This window comes from Bombus vosnesenskii, unplaced genomic scaffold (genome assembly GCF_011952255.1).
Source record: "Bombus vosnesenskii isolate JDL3184/JDL3185 unplaced genomic scaffold, Bvos_JDL3184-5_v1.1 scf7180000013262, whole genome shotgun sequence".
In the NCBI taxonomy this organism is placed as follows: Eukaryota; Metazoa; Arthropoda; class Insecta; order Hymenoptera; family Apidae; genus Bombus; species Bombus vosnesenskii.
In genome coordinates this window covers 4,821,794-4,843,498 of record NW_022882922.1, presented here as the reverse complement: position 1 = coordinate 4,843,498, position 21,705 = coordinate 4,821,794, and the positions used below count along the sequence as shown (strand labels likewise).

Sequence of the window (21,705 nt, the reverse complement as noted above, 5' to 3'; positions counted from 1 at the left end):
AGATTAACCATGAAGTTAAATGTGGCCAATGATATTCGTTCGCCGTTCAAATGATTCAGTCGTTTCATTGGTATTGCAAAATCTCTTTTAACGAGCAGCTGAAAATATCTATCGTTTAGATAACCGCTGTCTTCGAGGGTCGAGAGCAGTTAAGCTCGTTAAATTTGTTATCGATTAATGCTAGCCTTTGAAACCTCATTAAAACATGACTCGTCATCGATATGCAGTTCTGCGGAACGTCTACAATACACCGGATACGTTGAAATTTACACGTCGATTACAATTTGTTCTCGACGAAGGATAAATATGTTTTTCATTTAATTCATTCGACGCGAATTTTAAAAATTCGATCGATCGATTTACGTTGACGTTACAGAGAAGATTTAAAAATATGTTTTCGATGGATGCAATTGCAGTCTATTTTTAGACAAAAATTCCGTAATTATTTTTATCTAGAGTCAACTGACTATTCATCGACAGCAACCGTATCAAGTGATTCATATTATTACTCGTCGCAATAATAAACTCACACACGTGCATCTTTAGTACGTGCTTCTACACAGCTCGATTAATCACAAGTTCGAACCGATCGTTGGCCGTCGACCAATTGTTTTAATTTGTTTACACGTCTGGTTGTTGAGGAATCTTGTGGTACGATTGCCGATAGCGATTTCGAATGCATATTGCAACGGAGATCTGTGAAATTTTATCACTAATTTATCAGATTATTTGCAATCTAACGGCAATTCGCGTAACGTAACCACGAATGATTAACCGTCGAACAGAAAGAAAGAGGAACAGGGTGTTTTGGAAATTGATCTTCGTTTAATTATTAGAACATTCGCGTACATAAATAGAGTACAAATACATGTGATATTGATGCGTGTATGTATGTCTTCTTCATCTCAATACCTATTACGATCCAATAATATATACATTTGTATTTTTCCATTTCTACCCTTGAGATTCGACCCTTTTTAAAATCCACTTTAATCATCACGCCGATAAACGAAGTCAGGAACAATTAAGAATGACATACGGAGAAAGTTTGTGGATGCTTGCTTGCACTTGTTGCAAGTGTATTGTCCCTTCCCTCTTCCTTTTCGATCCTCTGAAGCAATGCTTCGAGAATATTTGATGCAATTTATACAGAAGTATGATCAATGTTGCTAATATTCCATGCACTTTATGATTGACATATAACTCCTCATGCGTGTGAATTACGTAAGATATGGATCATTCGGGCTTTATTAAAAATATGTTTCAACATCGATCCTACACGAAATTTTCATTAAAACGATTCACTCGTATCTGTCATTTTGGAGCGATGGTGTCGTTTGTTTCGACGACCTATAGTTATAAGATGGAATGGAAATTTAGCGTGATTCGGCATTGGAATATCTGTGATTCGATATCGAGGATCAAATTATCTGCACCTAATAATCCCGAAAGCTCGGTTTTTCTCGCAGTTTGTTTCGAGCGATCGACACTTTCATCAACTTCAATTTCGTGATCGGAGTTCATGCTAGACTTCTAGTGCATTAATCTTCCAATTACCGGGGACGTTGAATTTACCGTTCGTCTTTTTGTACTGCCACGGTAACTGTAATTTTTCAATGATCCTGATAGTTGATTACATAAAAACAGGGAAGACAGTTCTGTGCGGTCGATAAAGGCGCCAGCATGACTTCAACGGCGTACCTATTAATCGTGATGAAAAAATGCTCTTTCTCGTTCGTTCTTTTGTTCTTGCTTCTACCTATGCTTACATGCTTCGTTTATTTTCTACCTTAAACGCTAGTTGTATCGTTAGAAACGTTAGTGAAGCGTGAACCTTTAAATATCGCTAGTCTTGATACGGGTTATAAGTAGATTTCCGTGGGATATAAAACGTGGCTAGGGCTGTGCCGAACGATATATGATCGACGAGAAACCTATCTCGTTCGGCAACAACCTGAAAAGTTCACAGAGATTGTACCGAGCAACGAAGGGGGAAAGAATTGTCGCTCGTTACATCTTATTTCCCTTGCAACCCGATCAGAAGTAGCCCTTAAGAGATAAGACAGTTAGCTGTGTCTAAGATGTCCTTAAATAAAGTGTACTTATTACAACGTTTGTCGTCAGGGTGTCCCTGGTTGTTCTTAGCGAAAAGAACGTAGTAATCGCGGATCGGGGAACAATTTTCGTCCAATCGACGATCCTCGATCAAATGTATCATTTCTTTTCTCGATACGAGGAACACGACGTCAGAGGGACGTCCACGCGAGGCGTGATTCCTTTATCTCCCATGGTTTCATCGTTGTCGAGAAAATGGATGTTCCGCGACTCCCTACGAAATATTGCACGCAAGATCCCTGCGATCTTCGACCCATGCGATCTAAAAGATCCGATATGTATGATAAATATTATGTATATGTAATGAGTGGAATGTCAGACGTAAAATGCGTAAGTGTAGAGCTTGCCCCGTAAGATATTCTGAAACCAACGTGTCTACCTCTGTCGTTTGTATACGACATCGATCCTCAGCTGTATGTAAAACTAATCCCCCTTTCGAGGCGTTGCACAAGCGGCGAGCCTCGTGATTCTCGTCACACGCCACATCGTTTAATGTCGCGTGTCCGTGTGAAATTATATTTAAAGTGTTCTATAATGAGTGTGCTTTAACATCGTCAATGAAATGATTTTCTTCAGAGCGTTGCATAACCGACCTGTGACTTCCGCCATGTGCAAGTCCTCGATTTAACGGCGAACAATAGATCTTCGATTTAGCTTTCTTTTTTTAGAGATACTCCTTGTTTTTCCTCTTCTGTTTAATTTTGCCTCGCCTTTCTAACGTTACATTCATCGTGAATTATGCTTGGAAGCTTCGAGGGTAAGGGGCATCTGTACTGCGATTAATTAAATTGCTTCACGAGTTAAACGCAACGTTCGAATATCGTGTTTTCGCCTAATGTATAAATGATAAGTCCTCGACAGTAACGAAGCATCGCGACAAACCCGAAACCGCGCCGTCTGAATGAAAAATATGTTCGCGTAGCCCGTATGGAAACACGAATGTTTTTACCGTACGGCTGCTAGCTTTGTGAGAGAGGCGCGAACCGTGAGTAATATCGAGAATGACAGCGCGAAACTGCAAATTTTCCATGCGTCTACGCGAACACGTGTCCATCGGGTTCACCGCATGCTATCATGTAACACGTACGACGCGTTACGCGAGGTGAGTTTGCACTTTATCTGGAGTTTTCCTTGTCGCTTCTTTCGTCACCACCTGAGCAACTCGGTGGATCCCCAGCCTAGATGGGAATTTTTCAGGGCATCATCTTGCGAGGTGACAGCCATTTCTTCATGTAGTAGCAAAAGATCGTGGAAACGTAAATAAGTACCAACAGGGCGCACGTCACTCCTAGAATAAGTACCGAAGTCTTCGTTGGACAGGGTTCTATTATGGTTACCGTTTTATCTGGAAGATGAAAATAAATATTTTTTAGAAAATATCCTTTATAATATATCGGAATAATTGCAAAGAAAAACGAAAACTTCAAGACAACTGAAATCGTCTGTCGTACGATTACCGGCTTCGTTGAAGTCTATACTGGCGTCACTTTTCAAGAAGTCTGACTGTTTCTCGTCGCCAAAATCGAGAACAAGGATTTCCTGAGACAACGTCATGTCCTCTGCTTTTTCCTCAGTGGCATTCGCGATGCTTCTTCGACGCCTCTTGCCCCACGATTCCACCGACTCTCGTCCCCATTCGCAGACAGCCTATAATCAATTAAACATCTTCGTCAGCTGTCGACGAAATATGTAGATATATAAATTATGTTCGATGTTCGTTCAATCACCGGTTCGCACGGTCCCAAACAGTACTTGACGTTGCACTGGAAGATCACACCGTAAGACTCGGTGAATCTAAATGCCTCGTAGACAGATTGAAGTGCGTTTCCGTCGGGCGTGAAGCTTGGAAAGATGGATGGATCTACTGGACATCTGAAAATCAAATAATTACTCGTTCAAGTAACTTATTAATTGTTGCGACGATATTTTCTGCATAGAAAGATCACCAACCCTTCGTCATCGATGATCTGGAAGGTACTTTTTGAGTCTTTGGCCATGGCGACGCAACTTCTTGCGAAAATTCCATAGGGAGCTATGGATCGAAAAAAACGAAGGTCACGATCAGAAACATTAAAGTATCTCGACGTAACGACGATAAAAACTCACTATCTTCCGGGATTTCGATTCTGAATGTTAGCTTGTCTCCGATACGAACAGTCTCGACTTCCCTGGACCTGCTGTCCAGAATGCGGATCCTTGGTGGAGGGGCTTCCGGCGCGCTGGTGATACTTATCATTTCCGGGTCCCTGATAGGCATCATCCCGAATGTGATATTTTTGGAGGACATGTCGTAAGTGCACTTCACTTTGTAAATTTTGTCCGCCTTGGTCATCACCACGGAATGATGCTGGAGGACGACCGTATTCGAGTAGATGCCAGTCTGAAAACCGTCACGCTGCCATAGTGAACAGAGAGTTTGAACAGGATTTAACGACTCGAGCGGATACATGGCCAGAGTGTGAACGGGTAATACCAATCACTTACCACGCTCTGGGTGTTACAGTCCTGCCCACTCATGGTCAGGTCGAGCCTGAAGAGATCGCTATTAATCACATCAATGTTGCAGGTCTCCGAACGGCCGAGAGCGTAAATCCGACCATTAAACGGCTTGTTCGTACGAACTTGGACGGCAATTCGCGTGTCTTTACAGTCCACCGATACTGCAATAATATTTTACGATCCGTTATTTTCAGGTTCACGATAACGGGGATAGCTCCGAGGAATAGTTTGTCATTTTTCAATCGATTAATAGCATATTCCTTCCTTAGCTAATGTCTGTTTAATATGTACATACCGTCGTAACAGGTACCAGTTTTATCGCAGTTTATGTCGTTTCTCGTGAGGTTATTGATAGTGGGGTCTTCCGTGGTCTCGAAAACGACTGGCGGATCCGCTAATGGTCCTGTACCCTCTGTGGATCAATTTAAATATATCGAACGACGGGCTCGATCGTACGATGGAAGAAATATAACGGAAATTTGAAATTTCTCTCTTACTTTCGCAATAATTCTCGAAATAAGTTCCAACTCTTTCTCCGTTATCGATCAGAGGTCGTTCCGCATTGAGGTACGTGGAAGGTCCATCAGGAAGAGTCCAGTGATCCAAATGGAATAACTGACAATTGTATGCCGATCCTTGAGGAGCACCGCGATAGAGGAACGATCTACAGAGGAACTCGTTCTCAATTTCGCAAGCCAACCTACACGCGGATTCGCTCTGAACCTGCAGCTCTTTGTCCGTGTAATAATGTAATCCCGCGTATTGCGCGACCTTATCGTCGGCCACTCCGATTCGTGGCATCTGAAAGTTCCTCTGCGACTTGCACGCTTCTTTCCCTGAAAATTGCGATACCTCGAGTAACTTTTCTCGTCGATTCGTACGACATATTTTGATATACGAACGTCTGTTGCGTCGTACCTTTCAAGCATAGATTCTCGAAATAATCCACGCCCTGGGCGTCTACAAATTGCACATACTGGCCGGTCGTTCTTCGATCGGAATCGCTCAAATGACATTGTAAAGTTACGTAGTTGTATTCGACGGAGCGGCAGGTGAATCGATGTTCGTTGAGACAAGCCGCGAGACAAGCCTCTTTCGTCGATGTATAGATCAAAGCATTGTCCAGGCCACGAATCATCTTGTTTGGAACACGTTCGAAGGACCATGGTCGCAGACAGACGTTCTCTGAAAAAGTTGGACGAGAAAGCGAAGAAACGTTAAGAACGTTCCAATTTCAAGTAGAGGAAATTAAAAAGAGACCCGAGAGGAACAGTGTCTCGTGCCGTATATCGTCGTTGTATAATTTTATAACGAGCGAAATGTTTTTGTTTATAGAGAGGCAGAGCACGTGCGTACGCCTGACCGCAGACGCGACGTTTGCACACCTGATGAAGCACATGCAGGCTGCTGGGAGTTCTTCCTTACGTAACGCTCGAATATGCCACACGAGCCTCATATATCGACACCTGTAGCTAAGCGAGAAACGATCGACGTTGGCATCCTCGACATTGCGACATTTCAAACTTCAAGAATCCTATCGGCAATGCGTCTACGTATGTGCACGTAATGTGCAGCGCAGTGTAAATAATATTTCTACGAATTACTCGAGATTCCTCTTTCGAACTATTTCTTGAAAGTCAAGGCCACTTCAAGGTTGTTCTTATTTTTAACTCCAAAGCAGATACGGAGTTGCGTGTAGGACAGGACAACGTCCGTGAAATATGGTAATTCGTATTCGTCGAGAGGGAAGCACGGCTGCGTGAAAAACGAAAAGAATGCGAGGCGTACGCTCGGGGCACGGATCGTCGATCGAGGAACAGTTATACTATATCCGGCCAGTCCGAGGAAGTGTGGCGAATTTCTCGGTTGGCCGATCACGCGAGCGTGACGGCCGCGAGACGGGCACGAGTTGAAGCGCGCGCGCGCGTTGCCTCGATGCCGAAATCACGAGTGGAGAACATGTGACTTGGCAGATGGAACGATCCGCCGCTTCGTGACGCACGACCGCGCGACTTTCAGCCGAGAAACGAGAATACACTTCGTCGAGGACCGGCCGACCGTTCCAATTTCTTTTGTTCCGCCCTCGAAACCGGCGCTAATGTCGACGAACACCGGGGACCGATGCCAACGAATCGACGCGTCACGACGACACCGATGATTCACCACGGTCGAGCGAATTCCTCGTTTCGTACGATCGAACGACGATCATCGAAATATACCAGCCGATATATTAGCCTCGTTTCTTCGACAATGACGTCCTATGGAATATAATTGTTCTATTTTTTTTTTTTTTTTTTTTAAACTTTTTACATCTTCCGATTTATTTATTCGTTCATTTTTGGTTTCTTTGCGACTACGTAATCCGATCATTCGTCGATAAAGGTTTGCCAAGAGTGGAGAGAATTAAACACGAGTGTAATTGCAATCGCGCCACGAATATTACAGTTGGAATGTTTAAAAATACGCCGGCCGCTTGTTTTCAGTCGCTCGCTATTTTCAGACGACTGAAACGCGCGTACGACGACAGAGGAAACGGGCGGTAATTTTTATTCGCCGAATATATTTTGTATACAGAGCGAACCGACGTTGAACTCTGTTATCTGTGACTCACGCGAATTCGCTAAAATTAATCGCCGTTGCGGGTTGTTTTATTTTCTCGAATTAAACTTTGGGACACGGGAACGGAACGGGGCTCGTTGCGTAAAATTTTGCACGAGCCAAGTGCTTACGCTCGAGTTTCTGTCGTCGAGAGGCCGATCGACCGCGCCCATGCAAATTCTTAACGTGTCGAGACCTCGATGACGGAGGTCTGTTTCGTCTGTTCTCGGTTATTTTAAGAGAGGAAGGATTTCGAACGGAAGTTACCAGCTGAAAAACGTGTCGTTTCGATACTAAAAGTCGCTACTAAATTTTCTTCGCTCCGCGATCGCTTCTTTTTTTATAGACGCGAGGAAAATATTCAGCAGACGAAACAGATCTCTATTTACGTTCAGTTTCTCTAGTTATAAATTCTCTAAAATATCAATACGCATCAACGTTCGCAGACTATTCGTTGTATAATGACCTATTTTCTATCCAGTCGACAGGATCGTCAATGTGCTTGAAAAGTGTTGGCGCGTTTCGAGAAAACGAACGATTTTACGTGCGTTGTCCTTCGGAGCGTGACCCAGACCCAAACCTGGAAGGTATCGCTGAGAGTATCCGGGGACTCGTCGCTGTGAATTTTACGATCGTGTCAAGATAGTTGGCGTTATCGGAGGTACCAGCAGGCTCGTTAAACTAATATTAGAGGTTTCTTAGACACCCCTGGGATCTTTTCGACACTTTGGAAGTGGCTGCAGGAACATATTTACAACGGCGATCGTACTTAAGATATTTTCCGTACTACCCGAAAGGTACCGATAAATCTTTTAGGTGGTTTACTGCTACTCGACCTGCCCTTTCTGTAAAATCGTACCTTTCCTTGGTGAAAATTTGACCGCCTATACCCACGCAGAATACGGCTTTTGCATTAGGGTCTAGGGGTTTGACGGCTCCTCCACGCTCGTTTCTCGAGTACGACGAACAAGGGACGAGCGTACTGTACGTTTAAACGTTAGGAACGTTTCACTAAAATTCAGTTTCGCGTTTTTCTCGTTGTATTTTTGTCAATTTCGATCTTTCGTTCGTCTTTATCCTTTATTTTTTTGTTTATTTTCAAAACCTAAAAAGATGGAGGTTTGAGAAAAGGTGGAATCTAGGAAAGAAAGGATCTGGCATCGTTGTCTCCACGATATTGTGTTAGGTTACCGTGCAACGCGATCTAACGGCTACCGGTATCCGTGCTTATTTGCGCATCTACCTGCCCCCAGACGACTTTGCCACTAGCGTCTAAACCCGGATTATCGTACCCGGTGCCTCTCTTTGCCTGTTTCCTTTCCGGCAGTGCCGCTCATATTGCGGGATTTTACTTCCATCTGTAGCCCTGTTAGTTTCTTTTTATTCTCTCACCGACCTCTCGAAAGAGTTTACCGTCTGGTGCGAGGTAGAAGGTTACGGCCGAAGGTATCGACGTATTAACGTTCGTTAAAGGAGACGTGCTGGTGGCTCGATTATTCCCGAGTGTATCAGCCGCTCAAGGTCGAATCTTCTAGACAGGTGCACGAGCATCGTGGACTCTCTGGTCGAAAAAAATGCCCCTAATAGCATTTAGCAGGCGTTCTCTCGGCCGTGTTCGATCGATCTCGCGTTGCGAAGTTTCGAAGCGTGTTGTCGGTCGAGTCCGCTCACCTGATCTGATCTGAAGCTTCGTCATGTAGTACATGTTCGCAGCTCTCTGCGGTTGTGCCGCGGGATTCGTCGCCGCTGTCTCGTTCTGCAGCTGGCACAGGGTGTCCTGCATCGGCGCCAAAGGATTTACGACGAACGAGAACGCCGCCGCCTGACACTCGGACTCCTCGCGGCACCAGCCCTGACACTCGTACAAAGACAGGTTCCTCACGCTGTAGTACGTCGTTCCGCGGTAATCGTAGTCTGTCAGCTTCTCGAACGCTGTCCTAGCTGAAACGTGAACGCGACTCCTTTGAAAACGTTGCAAGGAACGGCGTAACTGGAATTACTTGTTTACAAGTGGTTCTCGAGCATCTGGTTCGGTACTTTCGAGGGACTAACAGAGGTACAGGTACTTACCTAGAGCAGCGTGAGCGACGGTGGCGAAAGCCAGCAGCGTGACGCCAGCGACCACAGTCGCCATCGTACCGATCGCGGACGAGCCCATCTGCAACAGAAGCAATGGATATCGGTTAGAAGCGCAATTACCCCCTCGCGCTCGGCTCGATTCTCTGGTGATCGTCCTTCGTTCCCAAGGTGCCTCCGCTCCTATGCGAGTCGTTTAATGAATGTTGCGCGCCCGTAACAGGGACAGACAGAGTAATGAAACGTTTGCGCGTTTAAAATAGTTCACCAAGCGAAGTTCCGCTCGTTCCAAGACGAGTCAAACGAGCATCTAATCGATGGCGTGAATTTGAAATTCGTTTACCGCCGTAGCGCGTAACGCGGTCGGTTTGCCACGCGATCTCTTTCTTTTCTATCCTTTTGCATTGGCAGAACGTCGATGGCATACGCTAGAGGGACGAGAGATAAGAGATAAGAGGTAAAAGGCGAGAGGTGAGAGGTTCCCGATAACTCGTTTTCCACGGCAGGCGCACAGTGTTCGTAAATCAATCGAGCGAAGAATAAATCGTTGGAAGTCGATAGCCGCTCGTCGAGCCAGTCCGTTCGTAAAAGTGTTAAGAGACGATCTCAGCTCGAGGAAGTCGTTCGAGATTGCCGGCGTCGGTCGAGTAATTCGCCCGTGCAAGCTGGCCGGGAAGCACGCAAGTCACCGGCTTCCCGTGTACCTTTTGCTCGTGTTTCAACAACTGACTGCTTCCTGGATTTCTTCTTTCCCTCGGTTTTTGCTCCCTTTCCACCTCTCCCTATTTCTTCTCTCCTGTATCTATCCAGCTTCTTTCTCTTCCCTTCCTCTTCTATTTCCCTCTATTTCTCTTTCTTCGTCTTCGAGCGAGGATAGCGCGTCCGCGATCGTTCGCCTCCCCCTTCCACTCGATCCTCGTTTTTCCTGCCGGTCGATTGAGCGATCCAGCGATACTTACGGTAGGCTGCCGTGTAAGGCTCGCCATTTCGCAGGTTTGTTCTAGGTTCTTCTTCTCTGTCGATCTCCGGAATCCTGCTTCGAGAGCACGTAAATCCTGCTTCGAGACCGGTCATTACGCCGATCGCCGTTCATTTTCGTTTCCCGCGTGTTGGTTAGATCCTTCCAAAATCAACCGACTCGTTTCCTCCTCGAACGATCGTTCGAAACGTGGTTATTGCCTCGAGCGAGCAGCTGGTTCGTTCACCCGCGGTTCATCCGTCGGTTATCTTCGTTCGAAGCGCGATTGAAACGCCAGTTGTTGGTTCGCCTTCGCTAAAATCCAAGGGATTCGGTGTACACGTTTCAGTGTCGTGCGACGTGCTCTCTGGTAATTGCGGCAGCACGTAAATGACGCGAGATTGCTCGAGCTGAAACGCGAACGTAATGCGATAACGGCGCGTTAGGACCTCGGACGATGGAGTCTAGGCTTCGGTGTTTCGTAGCCTCGGTTCGAGGTCATCGAGCCTGCAATAGCCGAGGACCGTGTAACAGAGGAGGAGAGCTTTGTCGTGTCTTGCACCGAGGTCAAAGGTTCAGCCTGGATCCCCACCTTCTCCTCTTCTTCGTTTCTTTCTCGTCTCCTCCCCCGGACCGCCCCGTGACGACGGGTTTCGAGCTTCGGTGCAATCGATTTCAATCTCCTCGTTGTACACACGTTTTAGACTATGGTTGCAGCGGATACGTGTACCGGCGAATCGCCCGTGTCCTGACGTACGAACGATCGAATTGCATATACTCGTCAGAATCTATCTATCCGTATTGGTCGAAACGACGTCGTCAGTCGTTTGTCGGAATTAACGATTATCGCACGTAGAAATCGCGTCGAACGTGTCGCGAATCGCTATCGAGAATCGTCGAGAGTACGCCGATTACGCGCCTACGACTCGAAGATACGCATTTGATTTCGCAGATTCGCGAATTTCTTTCTGACATTTGCGATAAAGTTGCGAGCGTTGCGAAGTTGCACCCGCTAACGACAAGGAATGCGCGTGTTTCTCTCGGCGGACGGGTTGATGCACTGTTACGAAGATTAATGTTCTCGTTGCGGTCGCCGCGAAAGAAACCGAGAGAAGAAGCGCGGTTTTCTTCCGGCGCGCGGCTGGTTACCGAGTTATCTGAGAACACTGGGTTTTCTAGGAACGTCGGTATCGAGGGGAACGCGGTACTTTATCGCGTTACCGTTCGACACTGCGTTACTTTCATCTCGAGTACGGGACAGTCCAAGTGCTCTAACGTCACACGCGTCGCGTAACACGTCACCACCAAACAACCGGGACATTTCCTTCCACATGTGACAGCGCACCGAGACATGTAACTTCGATTTCCTATCGAAGAGACACGGTTCCTCTGGTCTAACGGAGCACAGTGGAACTTTGTTCGTTTATTCGAACGAAATTTCAGTTATTGTCCGATTTAACGAATTCTGATCGATAGAATTCGGCAATTGGAACACAAATTGCTGATATACGAGCGAGTAATCGTAGATAATGGAGATGATTGGCTTCTACCCTATTCTCATTTGAAGGGATTAAGAAAGGTCCTTAATCCTCCTTAAGCTCTTCGCAGTGTTCCAGCTATTCTCTCAGTTTGTGTAAATTCTTCTCGAAGATTTTCTCCGATCTTTTGCGAACTCCTATAGTTATATGTTTTATCGTTAAAGGAAGAAAGGAAGATCGAAAGGTGCAGACGAGAGAAACGGCTGAAAGCAGACGTGCGAACTTCTCCGAGCGCATTGTCCTAACTGGCGTTCCACCCGCAGGAAAAGTCGTTTCGTGTGCACACGTATCCCTGACCTTTACGTCACAACCGGTCCCTACCGGCGATACGAGCGAGAAACCTGGCCGACGAGTTCTCGCGAGATGTTCCACGGCTTTTCAAGGCCCTGCCAGCATAGAGAGTGGCTTCCGGTATTTCGTTCCGCGAACGACGTCGCTTCCGGACCCCTCGTTCTTAACCCTCCGCTTTTACGAAGGATATCGTCCTTACAAAACGCTATCTCGGTTATATTCTCGGCTGTAATCGTGGGTACGTTTCCATGACAAGCAAAATCGCTTCGACACGATAATCGTACCATTGTTCATCGATTTTACGAATTTCGGATTACTCGACAGAGAACAATAAGAATTCTACGTCTCAGACGTTCCGTAAATTTACGGAGCGAAGGGTGTGTATGTAAGTACATTGCACGGAGCCAATTTAGGAAAATGCAAGGGAAATACCGAAATGCAAAACGCGAACGTACTGTCTTTGCGTTGAAGAAAGTCAAACGTCGAACAGATTAACAAGCAAGGTGCAAGTATATCGTCTCTTAAAATTGTACGACTTTATCTGGAATAACAGCAAACACGAAAAGAAGACAAGTGTGGCGGTTAATTGGTAAAATACGTAAATTCCACGTTATTGGTATACGAATTGGTGATCGAGTGTACGGACCTATAATATTCCACGTAGCCAAAAAACTTAAACTCTTTGGCTCTTCCACGTCCGAACATCGTGTTAATTCGTAGGAAAATTTGTCTTTTATCGATCACGAGCGATAAAACAAACTGTTTCGGCCTGGTGAATAAAGGAGACAGAACGCGCTAATGTTTGCGAACAGTTTCGTTAAAAGCAACTGTTATTATCGTTTATTATCGTTATATAATTAACAACTCGTCGATTAACGAAAGCGTGAAAAATTTAAGAAAAATCGTAACGAATCGGCCAGTGATCGAAACGGATAGCATCGGCCGGAATAATATATTAGCAGCTCGGATTCACCACTGGATTCGTTCGTATAGAAACGGTCGGTAGAATCGGCCCAGCGATAGTTCGGAGTGGCGTAATTGATATCCGGACTCGGACACCGTTGCGGGCTGCAACTCTGGTCAGTTAATTATCCTGTTTATGAAAGGCATGGGTCCCCAGGATTACCTTCGAGCCTTCTTCTCCTTCTCGCTCGAAATCGCTTCGTGAATCATGACCTCCTCCTTGGCGTCCCGGGGAGAGCACGAATTTCCATTTGTCTTGGCTTTCTCGTGGCCAGCCTCGTGACTAGGCACAACGATCTCGTAACAAATGCACTCGACTCTCGCGGAGGCGTTCCCCCGTCGTATCCTTGGGACGTCGACGAGATCGCCCTGAGCGAATCTATCCCCCTTATTAACTCGTCCACCGGTAACGAACTAGTTTTAGAGATCCGTGGCCCTCGAAGGCCAATAAGCGGCCGTTCCCAACCCAGAAACCGATCGAATCGTCGATACTAAACAGGTCGCCAACCGCGCGTTTCCTCCCTCGACCCAGAAAAAGCCTGCGAACTCGAGCAGGGGCAATTAAACGGTTATCTATCTGGCGTTCGTTAAACGAACGAACGGTGAGCGGCGATTACGTCTGCATGCATAAGCGACGCGCATCCTCAGCCACGTGTTCTTTCGCCAGCGATTTTTTCGAAGCTTCGAACGAGAATGACGAACGGTAATGAGCAACGTAATTGCGCTTATGTGCATTTTTCTACCTTTCGTTTCTGCGTTTAGAACGTCCAGTTGCTACGCGTCATCGTGCTTTTAAAGCGGGCTTAATAATTTCGCATTCTCCCGCTACCGTAAGCAATTACTCTCGCGAGTAGATAGTTCCAATTAGGTTCTTGCCTAAGCGTGTAGCCTGCGCATCTCAGAATCCGACCGCGCGTTATTCGTTCCCTAGCGCGATCGTAAAACAATCCGCTAATTAATTTCTCGAAAATCCATTTGCTCGCTGGGAGAAGAGGATTTTCAGTCGTCGATATCGTTCGTTTCAGCTCTTCCGACAGTTGCCTCGAAATCTTTTCTCCTCGATGGCGATAGCGATAATTTTTCATCGACGCGAACCGAGCACCGCGTGAAGACTCGATCGAGCGACTCAACGCGCCACGGCTATTCGCAGAGCGCTCAGCGTTCTTCGCGAAGAACGTTTGAAAAATGCTTCGCAGACGATATTCGTAACGGATGAGAAAATTGCCCGAGGCAGGCTACGCGAACGGACTTGTCCAGCTCCGAGTTAATCGGTTTTGCCGTTGGTAACCGAGACTGTAGTCGGAGCACTGTGTCGAATCGAGCGACATTCTACGCCACGACGCGCATCCTAAGGACGCGTTCGCGAGACCGCCGCTGGGACGCAGGAACAGGGGTCGGCGTTCCATGTCGTTTTAATTAAATCCAGCGATTCCGGTAAATTGTTAATCATTAGACGAGATAAGAGAGCGGATCACGGCATTTATTAGAATCGGCTACTTCTCGGCGGCGGTTAATTACAAAGTCACGATCGCCTGTTCTCGGCGAATTATGCGGAGCACTCGCGGCGATCCGTCCGCGCCATTACGCGATGGGATCTTTGGGTTCCGTGAAGAATCAATTACCCGGCACACCTCTCCGTTCACGGTACCGAAAATGAACGTCCGTCGAATCGTTTACACGCGAATCGTCGCACACATTTTTATTCCGTCCGTTAAACCATCGCGATTTGCGATTTAACTTTCACAATCTGTGCTACCGTATCGCGGAAAAGAGAAGAGGAAGAGCATCTTTTTATTCGATTCTACGTTTCATTTTCACAGCATCGTGGAGGATGGTTGGTCGTTGGTTTTAAACGACGAGGTGACTCGATGTTAAAACCGTCAAGCGTGTTTAAAATAGTTAATAAACAATTAATAATACGCTAAAGACTGTGTATAAATCGCTAAAAAGATCGCACGAGATTCGGATCGATAAACTCGTCACCTTACCAGTAAATTTCCATTCGTCTTTGTTAGACGGTTTTACACGTAGCGGCGACATTGTTTTTGCCAGAAGTTTACTTATTATTACACTATGTATGTCCTAACGATGTTAATACTCCGAGGCAAGACACAACGTGACTCGAATCGTCCTCTAGTTCGCGTGCCGCTACAGTATCAAAATTTTATAATCGTACGAAAGTACCGAGGATCGATACGTAATTTAATATACTTGGATCTAATTGATTAGTACGTAAATGGTACAATAGTAAATACAATGGTGTACGAATACCTTTTGTAGGGATCGTAGACTGGAAAAGCTAGAGTATAAAATGACCTGACGCAATGCGACACGATCCAACAGAGTATAGAATAATCCACGCAGTTGTTTCTCGAGGTCTTTGACTCGAAATTGATCCTAAGCACTTTGTATCTGTTTCCCGTCCCATCTAGCCGTAGCCGCACCGCCAAAAGTGTGTCGATCGACGGTTATCTACCGTCTATTACCGACAAATTACGCGGATGGTAACGGTGCGGAGACGTGCCTCGAGAAAATTGCTCACGGGATTATTTTCGAAGATTTTTGAGCATCGTTTCTCCATCGCCAGGTATTCCCACGTAATTCGAACGATTTTCAGCGGTCTCCATTCGACGGGGTAAACCGGCGGTGTAAAACGTCGGTGTAAAACGGCGATGTAAAACGGCGGTGTAAAACGACGGGGCCAACATTAGCCGGATAAATCTAGTTCGCGCATCGAGATAAACTCTTGGAGCGTACGATCGCGAGATCGCGATCGTGCGTCCTGGACGGATAGCGGGAAGATGCTGCGCGAGCACAGCTACTGCAACATGCAGATTTATGCTCCTTGCAACGTCTCCGCTCTTTAGATTAATGGTCGTCCGTGGTCTTTCCGCGTAGTCTTTCTCGCACAGCGATCACCGCGCACCATGGCCTTCTCGCTAACGAGTCCTTCGAGTCCATCGATTTTACATCGACCCTTTTTTCCAATCGTACGTTCGGTCATTTCACGGTACGTTTCGATAATTTATTCGCACAACGCAGCAACACTGGCGCGAGATACTCGCACGTTCGCAGGTTACTCGAGCTTCGCTCTTAGATATCCTTATACGTATGTCGGAGATGGAATTCCGTCGGCATTCCGTCGCGAATGCTGGGAAAAACCTCCCATCACCATAGTCAAGATTTTAATGTTTAAGCAATAAAAATAAGGAAAACAACTTTCAATGTTCCAACCTGGCGTTACAACGATGGGTTCAGGTTTAAGGGTCACGGGTCACCAGACGTAGCCACGGCCACGGGAGGGCCGCGTACCTGACAGAGGTACGGAATGATTTTATTATGACTCTCCTTAAAAACAAGGATTGACCCGAGAAGCGGAGACAGAAGTATATAAGGGTAGGTTCATCTGGATTGGCAGAGTTTTTAGTTAGTCGTTGAGCGAATTGCCGAGTAAGTCACGCTGATACTGGTCATCCCGTGGACCGTGGATTCGTTATCGAACCGAATCGTGGATTCGTTGTCACCATCATCTCGGACATCCTATTGTAATGCCCCATATAAGGTTCATAGAACGCCCCAAAGCGCCAACCTGACTCCGACACGTATATCTTATAAACTCGAACGACGGAGAAGCCTCGACGTATATTTTTGCCCAAGTTTTAGTTTTCGCGTCTAGAATCGATCGTTCGAAAGAGACCCACAAATTCATCGGCACCTGGTACGATTAATCGATTCGTTCGAGATGTCCGAAATATGGGGTGTAATTACGAGGCCAAGAGCGAGGCGCGAAGCAGCGCGGATTAGCGGGCTCGTTCGTTGCTCGCGTTCCGTGGAAACGTATGCTCGAAGGCGAAAGGGAATTCGCGGAGGATAGAGCATGGCGGATTAAAAACCGCGATACCATCGTTTCCGTCGGCTAATTTCGCCCCACCCGTCGTTTCCGGCAGGGTCTACGTCATTTACATATTTTACTCGATGGTAGATCGTCGCCGATTGCGAGCCCCGAGCCCGAACCGGGACTCGGTCTTCGCTTAAGACCGCTTGGACCACGAACGCGTTCTCCGTCGCGACACGCAGCCTCCCTTCGCGAACGAACGTTCGCGTCAGCGTAAAGATCGGATCTACGCTGCTGAAGTGGTTACCACTTCTAAGAAAACTCTACGTCTTTTTTAGTTTTCTCAAGCACTGAAGCCATCGACAGCGCGTAGACAAAAGACTGCGACGAAGTCAGGCCATAAACGGTAGACAGGCGACGTTGGCTTCGGGGTTTTCAGTTATTAGATAACACAGCTAGCGTGCGGATCTGGACCAGCTCAAATTGTATTTTTACTTATTACACTTCTATTTAAATATTTTTTTCTACCTTACAATTTATCCACGTGTTTTCTCTGTTTACACACCGAATAACCTCAACATACGCCGATCGCGATAAACAAATTCATCGTCGAGAGTCATGGATGGAAGTTACGTAGGTGCGAGTCAAACGGGAAGACGATGTGTTCGATCGTAAATCGTGCCGCCCTCTCGCGTCCCTCCGCAGCAACAGAACGCATTCCAACAGCCATTCCGCCAACCAACCATGGACGAGTATTCAATTTTCCTTTTAACGACGCGGACCATTTCCTATAGACGCTCATTCGGCGCGGATCGTAAACGGTCGACGAGAATATTATGGTCAGTGACATAGAGTCGGTAGCTGTAGCCTCGGAGCGATCGCATCGATCGAAGAGGGATGCCTGGCCTGGCTTGCCCGGCATTCGCAGGGTTATCACGCCGCGATCCCTGCAACGGTCAACTTCAACGATCTGATTTACGAGTGCATCTCGACGAGCACCGCGGCGAACGGTAGCTCGCGAGTAGATTCATAAATAATGAGACGATGGACGGAGGGGGTAGAGCGGTCGAGCAGCGATTTCCTTTCGGAGAATAAGAGATTCATAAACAACGAAGGCACGTAAATCGGTGCCGAGCTGGCTGCCTCGATCCTCCACCGTGCAATGGATCTCGTTCCACGGAAGCTCTTCCGTACGGTCGCGATCTCCGCCAACCGAGTTCGATGATTTTTCCGCCGTTTCGTCGATCGTATAAAACGCGCGTTCCGTCTCTGGAATCTGGGTTCGTCTTCCGTGAGAAAGCACGCGGCCAGCTATACGATCATACATAGTTAGTTATATCACGCGCGGCAGGAGGAACGAAGACGTTCTAATTCCGATAGTTTCTCCGCGAGTAGACACCTAGGAATCGACGAAGCGTACCGCGACATCTTGTCTTGACATCGCTTTAACATCGACCTTGCAACGTTCGTCTGGAACGGGAGAAATTACTCTTCGTTCGCGCCAAGTCCAGACTACGATCGATTTTGTCGCGAGCAGAACGTGTTGCTCGACGGAAAAGCACAAGGCTCGGTGATAACGATCGATCCGGCGAAGGTACACAGGCGCGGCAACCGATCTCGATAAATCTTCGAAGTAATTAGCGGTTGCATCGTGGTTGTCTTCATGGCCGTTTCGAGACACGCGAGACGGTGTAAACGAAATAAGAGTGGACGGACGAAGGGGAGTCGATAGACGAAGGGGACGCGGTAAGAAATATGATTATACCTTCTGCCGGTGAGAGATGCACGGAGCAACGACCTCGTCCCGCTAGAGAAGAAGCCCTTCGCTTCCCTTGCGCGCTCTCGTACCGCGGGAATAATAATACGAGGGGGCAGCGCGACCGCGACCTCTTCGCTTCGATCTACGCCTTCGAATTTACTCAAGATCATCGGATTAGCGCTATCGTCCCCCTCGACCTCGATCCACGTCCGATTATCTTTCGTTCCGCGAATAGGCCCTGTCGCTTCTGCGTTAATTATGATTTTAATCGAACGCGCTCGTAGCGTTGCGCGCTGTCGACTTTTTGCCACGAATGTTATTCGGGGTCGCGCGTTCGCTTGATTTATTCGATAGGGCGACGGGAGCGCGCGGTCATTAACGAGAAAACGCTTTAATTGGAAGGGGGCAACGCGATCGAGCTACTCCCGGGTCGGCAGAAACGAGAATCGACTCTGAAAGGTGAACGCTCGTCGAACCGGCGCGGATCCACGGATGAGAACTCTATTCCAGCTTGTCAGCTCCTCTTCACGCTGCCACGTCAACGCCGACGTAACATCCGCCAGGCAGAGACGTCGGCCTGCCAGCTTCGGGCTTTTCGTTTTTCATGTAAATTTAATCATCGCGGTGAACGCTGTGCGCCAAGACTAGCTTCCTTCTCCTCCGAACGATCCTCGAAAACGTCCCGCCGAACGCCGTAATATTTCAATCGCACAAAACGCGTCACTCTCTGTACGCGAACCTCCGATAGCCCTTCGATCGACCGCCGAGGACGAACCAGGCAACGTATCGGGCTGGAAACCGCGAATCCACGTCGAACGAGTCTTTCTTCCATATTCTACGACTTTCGTCACGCCTCGATGCGCAAACAGAATCACCGAGCGCATAAATCTCTCGTAGATCTCCGGTGGACTTGCATTCTGGGAATGGCAAATCGTGGAATCGATTCGCAAAGTTGGCGAGTTTCCATCCATTTCTTCCGTCAGATTGCACGCGAGCGATCGGTACTCTGGCTGTGCTTATTATCGACGATTCGAATCGCGTGATTTCAGAGCTCGATGAAGCGTTCGCCCGATTCCTTGGCGCGGAAAGAAGCTACGAGACAAGATCGTTCTTCGTTGGAGAATCAAGTAAATTGGCAGTTGTCGAAGGTCTGTCTCATCGTTCGAAGAAGCTGGTGGAAGGTGGTGGCGAGTCGATTCCGTTTTGGATCGTCCTCTTCCGTCCGATTACTGTGTTTAGTCGACGAATGGATGTTCGCGCGGGAACGCTTGCCGCCCGGATAAAGTAGCCTATCGACGTAGCGAATCGAAATGGCGCTATACGTCGCGTGACTGCACCTTCGGAACGCTTTACGATGGAATGCACAGGATTACCGGGAATCTGTTGAATTTTCAATGGACAACTGACCGCAACTGACGGTGAATGTCATCGCTACCGATAGAAGCGTTTATACGATTCAAAATGGCAGGCTAAACGCGCGCATTCGGCGAGAAAGTATCAAGTGCTTGGAAGTGAGATTCGATGCCTCTGATCGACCTACCGAGAACGCTTCGTGGTTCGAGCACGCGATACGCGTCGAGAAAGCAGTCTACAGGCATTCGTAACGTTACCACTTACTTCGCAACGACCGAACAAGAACACCAGGGGACTCCGTTATACAGCTAGAAGTTGCGGATGTTCGCGATAGGACAATGGTACGCAGCCTGGCCGGACGAGGAACCGCAAGCGAGAGCCGTTGCTTGTAAAGGGTTGCTACGTAGATGTACAATAGTAGGTATAATATGTGGAATTGCAAGCAAGACGACCGCGGGTGGTCCGTTAGATCGGTGCCACTGTCGCGACCTAACGTGACTCTGGTAGGTGAACGGCGCGAGGTAAAAGTGCATGACGGTGTGTTTGCAGCGGTGCGACTGCAAGGGTGGTCGTCGAGTTTGTGCCGTTGGTTCTGTCGCCGTGGAACCTGTGTCGCGGAACGAGTTGATGGCTTTGGTGGAATCGTATAGTTGCCACGAGTCGCCAGGCAGCTATAGATTATTGGCGGCATGATCGGTAGCCGCGGTGCGGTGGCGGCGGTGGGACCCGCGCAAGGAACAAGAAGAGTCGAAGGGCACGATCTTGTAAAAAGCAGAAGCAAACGAGCAAAGGATGGAGTCGGAGGCGGAGGGCGGCTTATCAGATGGCTCGGAGCGCGCAGGAAACGCCGGTTGCAAATTCAAGACACGGTGTTCGGCCGCGAAACGAGGCAACTCGAAGCCGGAGACGCAGCATCCGGTCGTGCAGCCGGCCGGCAGATATTACGTAGCCACGACCATGTAAAACCATCGCCCGCGACATTTTGTCTTCTTCCCTCGATGCACGAGCGGCTCGCTTTCGTGTTTCGCGATTTTTCCAGCCGTCTAAGCGGATCTCTCGACTTTTCTCCGTTGCCTCCACCTCCTGTTTCTTCTGCTTCTTCTTCTCCCTCGCCCCCCCTCTCTCTCTTTCTCTCTCTTTCCTTTTGTCTTCTTCTTGTTGCGCTCCATGCAAATGGAGTGGCCAGGAATAGGCGAGCGAAAGAAACCCGCCACGAAGCAACGCCGGCAGCCGGCGGTAGAAAAAGAACACGAGGAAGGAAAAAGGAGCCCGAGGAAGAGCCGGAGATGTACCGCTCAAGGACACGATCTACCGCAACACCGAGCTCCGTGACAAGGATGCCCAAGCCGGCGAACAAGGAGGAAGAATGCAGCTCGGAACGCGAGAAGAACGAAAGGATCCACCGGGGAGAGTCATTCGTGGATCTCGGTTACACGAAACTGCTTGTTCGGTGGAGTTCTTTTAAATTCGCTATTCCAGTCCCGACACTGCCGAGATTCGAAACTAATGATTCTCCTTAGGACGTTCGCCGACGACGATGCACGGCCATCGAGTCGACTGCTCGAGGTTCCCTCTTCTCTCCTTTCTTCGTCGCGTGGGTGGAATTCTTTAACGAACCACGAAGAATTTTTCGAGACGGAACACTTCGAAGAAATTTTTATCTCAATTTGCCATCAAGGGAAGCAACGCAACGTTGTCTACAACGCTATGCGCGTGTGCG

At 47.7% G+C, this 21,705-nt stretch overlaps 1 protein-coding gene across 3 annotated transcripts in view; it reads right to left on the bottom strand.

Annotated features, from left to right (window-relative positions):
* Nucleotides 1-805: 805 nt before the first annotated feature.
* LOC117236487 overlaps nucleotides 806-21,705 on the bottom strand; it is a 37,666-nt gene continuing 16,766 nt past the window's right edge. Inside the window, exons 2-12 of one of the 3 annotated variants that reach the window (XM_033499532.1) lie at nucleotides 9,283-9,370; nucleotides 8,884-9,153; nucleotides 5,533-5,799; nucleotides 5,112-5,450; nucleotides 4,910-5,026; nucleotides 4,600-4,775; nucleotides 4,222-4,510; nucleotides 4,066-4,147; nucleotides 3,843-3,987; nucleotides 3,573-3,762; nucleotides 806-3,460 (exon numbers count right to left, since the gene is read on the bottom strand). In XM_033499532.1, coding sequence (XP_033355423.1) covers nucleotides 3,309-3,460; nucleotides 3,573-3,762; nucleotides 3,843-3,987; nucleotides 4,066-4,147; nucleotides 4,222-4,510; nucleotides 4,600-4,775; nucleotides 4,910-5,026; nucleotides 5,112-5,450; nucleotides 5,533-5,799; nucleotides 8,884-9,153; nucleotides 9,283-9,370 — 2,115 coding nt within the window. In that variant the 3' untranslated portion in view covers nucleotides 806-3,308. Of the gene's footprint in view, nucleotides 3,461-3,572; nucleotides 3,763-3,842; nucleotides 3,988-4,065; nucleotides 4,148-4,221; nucleotides 4,511-4,599; nucleotides 4,776-4,909; nucleotides 5,027-5,111; nucleotides 5,451-5,532; nucleotides 5,800-5,999; nucleotides 6,147-8,883; nucleotides 9,154-9,282; nucleotides 9,371-21,705 lie in introns of those variants that run through there. The other 2 variants (XM_033499614.1, XM_033499696.1) reach the window with 2 other exon arrangements.